Source organism: Silene latifolia, chromosome 5, assembly GCF_048544455.1.
Source record: "Silene latifolia isolate original U9 population chromosome 5, ASM4854445v1, whole genome shotgun sequence".
Classification (NCBI taxonomy): domain Eukaryota; kingdom Viridiplantae; phylum Streptophyta; class Magnoliopsida; order Caryophyllales; family Caryophyllaceae; genus Silene; species Silene latifolia.
The window spans coordinates 69,482,237-69,490,826 of NC_133530.1; the positions used below are offsets into that span (position 1 = coordinate 69,482,237).

At 38.3% G+C, this 8,590-nt stretch overlaps 1 protein-coding gene across 1 annotated transcript; it reads right to left on the minus strand.

Annotated features, from left to right (window-relative positions):
* Positions 1-1,398: 1,398 nt before the first annotated feature.
* LOC141657508 (protein TRANSPORT INHIBITOR RESPONSE 1-like) lies at positions 1,399-6,360 on the minus strand. Its single transcript, XM_074464769.1, has 3 exons — positions 5,729-6,360; positions 2,907-3,399; positions 1,399-2,732 (listed from the first exon to the last, which is right to left on the minus strand). The coding sequence occupies exons 1-3, from the start codon at positions 6,244-6,246 to the stop codon at positions 1,923-1,925; spliced, it is 1,821 nt and encodes a 606-aa protein (XP_074320870.1). The 5' UTR covers positions 6,247-6,360; the 3' UTR covers positions 1,399-1,922.
* Between the last annotated feature and the right edge of the window lie 2,230 nt (positions 6,361-8,590).

The window sequence follows — 8,590 nt, forward strand, 5'->3', positions numbered from 1 at the left end:
AGAGGCCCAACACGGAATATTCACGCTTCCGCACAACAAGAATCCAATATCTTTTTAGTTTTTTGAGATAACAAATTCATAATTTTTATGAACACTAGATCCAAAATCTAACTGATAATTTTTTTTTGACTTGATTCCTATTACTATTATTATATACTCCATATTAATTACTGCTTTTACGTCCAACACCTGTTAATTCTACTACTAAAAGTAGTTCACTTTAGTGTGTTTAACAAGGGGTTAAATAAAAACAAAATTGCTATATCACGCCCTCTGTTTTACTTGTTACGCCCCCTACTTTTTCATTTATTCCTATTTTACCCTTGGAGTATGTAACTAATTAAAGTAAAAAAATATTTCTCGTTTTTTAGTTTATAATTTTCGGAGACGGGTTTTACAAAATTATAATCGGAGACGTTTTTTAAATTATTGTTTTATAATTATTTGATTTTGGTAATATCTTTTACAATAACTAATAATTGTATTATAGTAAATGATTTTTGTTGAACTTTTCATTTTTGATTTAATTATCGCTTTGTCGTAACTGAGTTTGGGGCAATTTTTAGAGTAATTAATTTAATATGTACCCGGTCTTAAAAAGACGTATTTTCCACCAACTATTCCATTTACTTAAAATTTCACTAAAAAAAAAAAAAAAAAAAAAAAAAAAAAAAAAAAAAGTGGCCTTGTCTTGTGAATTACAAGACGCGGCCATGGTGGTGTCATGTGAATTACAAGACGGTGCCATGGCCATGTCGTGTGGTTTACACGACATAACCATGGGTGTGTCATGTGGTTTACATGACAGGTCCATGGCCATGTCTTGTAAGCCACATGACAGTGCCATGGCCGTGTCTTGTAATTCACACGACATGTCCTTGGCCATGTCTTGTAATCCACATGACGGGTCCTTGATTGTGTCTTGTAAGCTACATGACGAGGCCAATTTTCGTATTTTTTTAAATCGTGTTATGTGTGCCGCTAAATTTTATTTTATTTTTTAAATCTTGTAATCATTATTCTTGAAACGATATAATTTTTTCATTCATTCATTCTAGACGATTTTTTGTAACGATTTAATATCGTCTTGAATGAATGAGTACGATTTAATTTTATTTAATTTTATAAAAAACCGTCTCAAAAAAATCATAAAATAAAAAACTAGAAATATTTTACATAACTAAATACATAGTTTAAGGGCAAAATAGGAATAAATGAAAAAATAGGGGGCGTAACAAGTAAAACAGGGGCCGTGATATAGCAAATCTCAATAAAAATTCTAGTATCAAGAATTAACTCAAGTGGTAAGAGCTCTCTTACTCCAACAATAAAGTTAGGGGTTCGATTATCAGCCGCGATATAGTGCGCTTATTTGAACCAAAAAAAAAAATTCCAGTATCACATTGAAAATTTGAAATGCAGTATTTATTGAAAATTGGATCATATTGTTACAACAAATAATGAAATGAATGTATAAGAGATTAACCATCTTTAACCTAATAGTGTACATGCCTTGGAAGATCTGAGAGTAGAGCAGACATCACTCTACCTAGATACAGTACAATTGTACAACAACCCAAGCAACGACCCTCACCTCCAAGATCGAAAACCACCACCGCGCTTTCCAATGAAATAGCGACCATGTTGGAGCTGCCATTCAGTACAATGGCCTCAAGAGTCAAGACTGTATTCTTATTTTCACTCTTATTTTTCCGCTTCTAAAAAACAGGCGCAAGCCTATGTCCATTTGAAGCACTTGCTGGTTAGAACTAATTATTGGTCGTCTAGGGGCCCGTCCCATTGAACCTTTTCAATGAGTTTGAATGAGTGTTTCGAAACAAAATTTTGGAAGAAAAAGGCTCAAAACTTAAGCATTGGTGATGAATCAAATTCTGAAAAATCTCCCAACTTCATTGTAGTTTTCATTCATTGACTATCCTTGGTTCGGATGCTGCATTTTCATTTATTGTCCACACAAACGCTGGAGAGTCAACCCTCGGCCCGACAAGTGAGCGGTAGATATAAAGCTTCTCAACTGGGCAGTCATCAGACCTAGAATCTGGAAGCCCCCTCTCGTCCATAACTTCTACATTGAGCCTCGGCATCTTCTTGCCAAGCATCTTACACTCCCCGTAGCTCACTTGGCACGAAGACATCCAAAGGGATCGCATTGTCTCCAGCTTCCCTGCATTTACCAAAAGTGCCCTTCCACTAAAAGGGCAGTCCCTAATCTCAAGCTTCCGAAGGTTCTTGCATCCCGACATAACACAATGGAGACCCAAATCAGTCTCTCCGGCAAATGCAAGAGAGAGCATCTCGAGTTTCTTGGCATGTGTGCCAATGTACTCAAATACACGGTCTGTGAGGAGGCCTGACAAGGAAAGACGTCTCAAATCCTTGCAGTTCTCAACAATGGCTCCGAAACCGTCATCCAATGGCTCATTGGTTTGGTAGTCAGGGCACTGAGGCTCAATAATGCAGAGCCTGAAGCGGGTTAGGTTGGGCCGATACTTGGCTATGGTAAACAAGGCTTCATTGGAAAATTGTCGACAGAAGTACAGAACAGATTGGAGTTTAGGGCAACCCATGGCAACAGAGACAAGCCCATGTTCCGTCAAGCAAACATTTGGTTCTTGAATGTATGGTTCAGATGGGAAAACCCGTAACTCTCGAAGGTCTTTGCAAGACTGAGCAAGCATTTCAAGGCCATTGTCTTCAATGTAGTCAAGTACCTGCAAGGATCATGATTCATAAATAAGACTATAATTTACACATTATTCAGCTAATTAAGTAGAGATACACTACCAGTTGCATCAGTTCCAAGTTAAATCAATTACCCGAGTCATGGAGAGATCTTTGAATTTTTGGGATGGTAATAATTAACAGGCAAAAAATTAGATACATACCCAGAGACGCTGGAGACTGGGACAGTGACATAGAAGCTCAATCAAATCCGGGGAGTGAATGGCGGCATAACTCAGATTTAAAGAAGTAAGCCCAGAGCACACAGGATAGAGTGCTGGAAGATAATGTGCAACCACATCATAAAGGCCGGAAAGGCCTTTCAAGCCTTTGCATCCTGAAAAAGCCTTTGCGAGCTTTGAATGGGCTTCGGTACTTAGCTCTGTCACAAATGAACCTGTACCAAAGTCGGTTAATTGAGGAACCTTCTCCAAAAGACCAGCCAGCTTCTCCAGTGGGACACCCCGGTTAACTCTAAGTGATTTAAGGTTCGGGCATCTGCCGACCAAACGTTCCAGAGAACAGAATCTTAGCTCCGAGCTAAGGCAGGCAATGTTAAGAGATTCTAGGGATGTGTAGGAGTCTGGAAAATCGTTTATCCAATTCCCACTTCGGTCGTCGACTTCGCTCTCGCATAAGTCAAGAGTCCTCAAGTTCCTGTTTTGAGTAAAAAAAAACGAAAGAAGGAAAATATGAGGCATGGGAATAATGTAAAATAAAATATTTCGATATATTTAGAGAGGAGGCATTGGGTTAAGTTAGACTTGTAAAGTAATTCTCAAATGACTCACAAATAATAATGAATTAGAGCTAGGATCTAAATTATATAAATAAAACTTTTACGACGAATGATAAGAAATTTCATCAATGGCAATACAAGACCTTAATACAAGATAAAGACCAAACCCTCACTGTAGTGACTAGTGGCTTGTAACCTTGACAAAATGAACCCGTAACTTCAAAAGGTTTTGACAGACATTTTCATTACCAATGGAATGGAAGACCCGCCTTTTATTAGCCTTGCAAATACAGTGCAAAGCAAAATAACTCATAACATTTTATTGGCTTCTTCTACAGAGATTTGTAGAGTAGCGGTTAGTCTGTAAAATTCTCAACAAAATTTTAACCATTTGTCATTTGAAAATAGTGTCTGTGTTTTCACCAATAGGATAAAGTAGGCAAGTAGTGTACACGTAATCTCTACCCCACTATTTCTAGGAGCGCCTTTGAGACATCGAATGATATTGTTATTGTTTGTGCTAACCATATGCAAACAGTTAGTTTTAAACACAGGGCGAGGGCTTTTAAGTTATGACAAGAGGGGATATTCATCTTTAGGAATCGGTAATAGAATCATGTAGATGATTCAGCAAGTAAATCACAAAGATAAAAAGCAAGCGACTAATAATCTCATTGGAAAGTAAGAGAACTTGAATAAATAAAAAATAACCTAGCATCTCAAAAGGGCCTACTTTGTCAAAAATACTAAAAATAGTGGTCCACAGGACTCCATAAAAAGAGAAAGAAGCCAAAGTGAAGGCAACATCAGATAATCATGCAGATTGCAGACCCGACTCAGAAACCAAGTTTGAACACAACTTGAAAAGACTCATTTCTTGTCATAGTCAGTTGTCAGTGCTGAGGCGAGGGGGCTAAAGAGGATGTTGCCCCCTAAGCAATGAAAAAAATAATTATATGATTCACGATTTTTCCTTCAAGTTAATCCATTGCAATACTAATTCGCCCCCAGATATTCAATCTACATTTGAGACTCCCGACTTGAATGTCCATTATTAGTCGTACTCGATTACCACAGTAAAATAAAGAAAATCTCATGCCTGCTAATCCACCAAAATTACTATCAGAAGTTCAGAACCATATGAGATAACATCATGCCTGCTAAATTCATATTCATAGATTTATCAATTACTTAAACCAATATGAAAAGCAACTAAGCTAGCCCTCAGATATATTCTGTGGTCCAGTACCATATGTCCAAATCTTTTGTCCCGCCATTTATCCAAGGACACCACAATAGACAATGATACCAGTGAATCATGCAATTAATGCTAGAATTTAATACAACATACCAAATTTTATAGGATATATTTTATTAGAAATTGATGAGAGGAATCTGAAGATTGTAATACAAAAATGCGACACAAATTAAATAACCGAAATGCATATGTATGCATTTTGCAAAAAGCATCATATTTTAGACAAAATCCAGGGTACTAACCAACTATGGCCAAAATAAACATTAGCACGGTTTTAATTAACACGATGTAAGCAGCAAAATGCTTGATTAAACTTCTCTACAAGAGGTACAAAAGCTAAATAAGAGATTGGCAGCAAAGTCGAAGTGTTGAGATGGGAGATCGGCATCTTACTGTGAATCGATATTTAGTCAATGCAAGTCCTAACCAAGTTCACTCATAAATGGTACTCCATCTTGGTGAAATTTCATCAAATTCACAGAGGACCCCGAATCTAGAGCTTTCATCGGCTTTATAATCGTCACATCAAACATACATTAACTCAAAAGTCAAACCACCTTAAATCAATCCACCTCGAAGCAAATAGAAATCAACTAACTACACCTAAAGATCACATCTTCAATCATAACATCACACAACTAGAAATCAATTACGTTAACAGTCAAAATTCAAATTTATCTCACCCAATTTAAAAAAAAAAAAAATCAAATATAAAATCACAAATTCACCCTTGAATTAAGTCAACACTCCAAAAAAAAAAAACTTTGTCCCGATTAATAGTTATCTATTGTGGTTTTTGCAAAGAGGATTTCAAACATAGATAACTATTGACTGCGACGGAGTATTAAATTAAGAAACTCACTTCAATTAAGTCAACACTCAAACAACGCAAGAAACTAAATATCAAAATTTCAATCACAAAACACCAATTTTATACATGAGCTAAATCAATCATACGTAAACAAAAGTTGATGAAATGAAAAACCCACCTGCAATTAGCAGCAATAGAGGCCAAACCATTAGTAGAAAATCCATCACAAGAAGACAACACAATAACTTTAAAATTCTTCAATTTTTTAGCAATCAGCTCAAGACCTTCATCAGTAACAACCATCCTCTTAAATCTAAACTCCTCCAACAACGGAAACCCGTGACAAAGCGCCGATATCCAAGGGAAAGCGTGAGCTCCCCAACCATCAGGTACAAGGTTGAAGTCAGCAAAATGAGGCTTTCCTTTTATAGTAACCGACCGAACATCCTTAAACCTGCGCAACACATTATTCGGCGACACAGCGTAGCAGTTTCCGATGAATATACGGCGACGAGACCACCTGTCAACGTCGTACCATGACTTGCAGACGAGTGAGACTGAGTTGAGGTCCGAGTGTGACTCGATGAAGGAGAGCACGTGTTCTAAGGCTTCTTCTGGAAATGAGGTTGTTGTTGTGGGTTGTTGATACGGTGTCGTTTTGAGGGGTTTGTGGGATTTTGAGGATTGGAGCTCCATTTTTGTGATGGGGGAGAGATTGGATCTGAGAAAGGAGGGAAAAGAAGGAAGGAAAGAAGGAATGGGATAAGAGAGGAAAGATGATTGGGTGAGAGATGGTTTGTGTCAAATGTTGGGGTCAATCTTTTTGTCTATTTATGTACTTATTACTCCAATTGGTTGGTGATTGTTTTTTGGGGTTGTACAATTTTACGGTAATATAAAGTCGTTTTTTTATGCGATGTTGAAAGCCGGGTAGAGATAAAAGTGGGTACGTAGGTTGTTGGGCGGGCACGTTTTGATACGGTCTATGACCCAATTTAGAACGATACGGGGTTGACCGTGGGTCGTATCTGGGCTTAAATTTGAGGAAAAAAAAATAGAGACAGTGTCTAGCCGTGCACGATGCGACTCACTTGGGTGAAATTAATATGGGAAAAGCACTAGAGTGTCATGGGTGATCAAATGGTACATCCAAAGAGTATGAGTTTGGCTTGTTCAAGGTAAAGGTATAGTAGAGCCGAAACTTTTGGTCATGCGGCTCATAGGTCGAGTCGGGTTAGCTTCCGCATACACACCCGGTCTTCCCACTAACTTAGTGCATGGTCTAACAATTCCCGAGGCTTCCGATCTTACGGGTCTTGTTGATTAGGTCGAGAATCATGCTAGGATGTAGGCTAGAACTTACAACAACAATTTAATCAACCAAATTAACTAGTGAAGTATGGATCCACCTTTTAATCATTCCCCCTAACCCACCATTAACCCTAGCTAGAAAACTACTCACTCATTATCATGTTGATCATGCAAATAATATTGTCAAGCATCATAGCAATATTGAACATGATGAACAGTAAGTAAGTAACAAGGATTAACAAGAAATAAAGTAAAGATTAAGGAATTATACCAAACTTAAGGAGATGAACAATAATGATGAATAAAATAGAAGAAGCCTTTTGATTAATGAAAAATTACCACCTTTTTCAATTACAACCCAAGAATTCTTCAATAACAAGACTAGATCTAAGAATGATTGTGGAAAGATTAAGCTAATTGAATGATTAAGATGCTAATTAAAGTAGTAGTTCATAATTATCTCTCTAATAATGCCTATAAACCCTAACGGAATTAAGGGTATTTAGACTAACTACAAGATTACAAGGCTAATTAAGTAAATATACTTATAATCCGAAGACGAAGAAACAGTTCCCCGCCCGGGTTGTGGCTCAACCCGCCCGGGTTGGTAGTTGAACTTGGCAACTCTGATTGAGAACCCGCCCGGGTTGGTCTCTTGCTCGCCGGGGTTGATGGTCAACCCACCCGGGTTGCTCTGGTGCTCGCCCGGGCTGCTCTGCAAATTCTTCCCTTTCTCAATTGCCGCCCCATAATCCGTAGGGCATGGCCCTAGGTCGTAGGGGTTGACTTCTTTAACCTCAAAATCTTGCTACGGCCTTTTAGTTTACGTCTCCTCTTCATGCTTGGTCATTAGTATCGTTAATTTAGCTCCTAAATGCTCCATTTATGCGTGATTTCTGCCTATTTTGCTTCCTTTCCTACAAATGCGCTAAAATCTCAGAAAATCAAATAGGAAGCTAAAGACGTCGAAATGACCCTAATATGTGCGAAAAAGCATGCGAAACGGGGTTCAAAATTGGATTAAAAGTGCACTTATTTGAACCGCATCAGCCCCAAATCAGTATCTGTAATACCCATACTTTTAGAGACCCGTTGACCGTCGCTGACTGACCTTAGACACCTATCTAGACCTTCGGAAACCTTACAAGCTAACCTTGAGACGTTATAACCCTTTGGAGTTTTGGCTACTCGATCTAGCGAAGGCTACTCGATCGAGTAGCTTAGTCACTTGATCGAGTAGAGGGCACTCGATCGAGTAAGTTGCTTACTCGATCGAGTAATGGGAGTTCAGCGGGGAATTATAAATTGTAATATCGTGAAACCCAAATCATTTCTTCCTCTTCTCTCCTAAACCTAGATGTCGTCATATCACTTCTCCTTCACTATGGTTCATCTCCTTGAGGCCTTTGAGAGTGGTTACACCATAGGGATGTGATAGTTAAGTCGGGTAGCGGTCTTGACACCGGATTGCTTGGTATAGGTATGTTATCATCATCATCATCATCGTCTCCCTTGTTTTCAGTTGTGGTTATGGTAGTTGTAATAGGTGGTTATGCTGGTTGTTATAGGTGGTTATGCTGGTTGTTATAGGTGGTTATGGTGGCTGCTTGTTGTCTTATGGTCGTGCGCGGAATCGCTGCGGTTTGCTAAAGGTAGGTTTTCCTACTCAAGACTTCTGATTGTCTAGAGAGTCGATTTTTGTTGAATAATTGGTTTAATGTCGTCATTG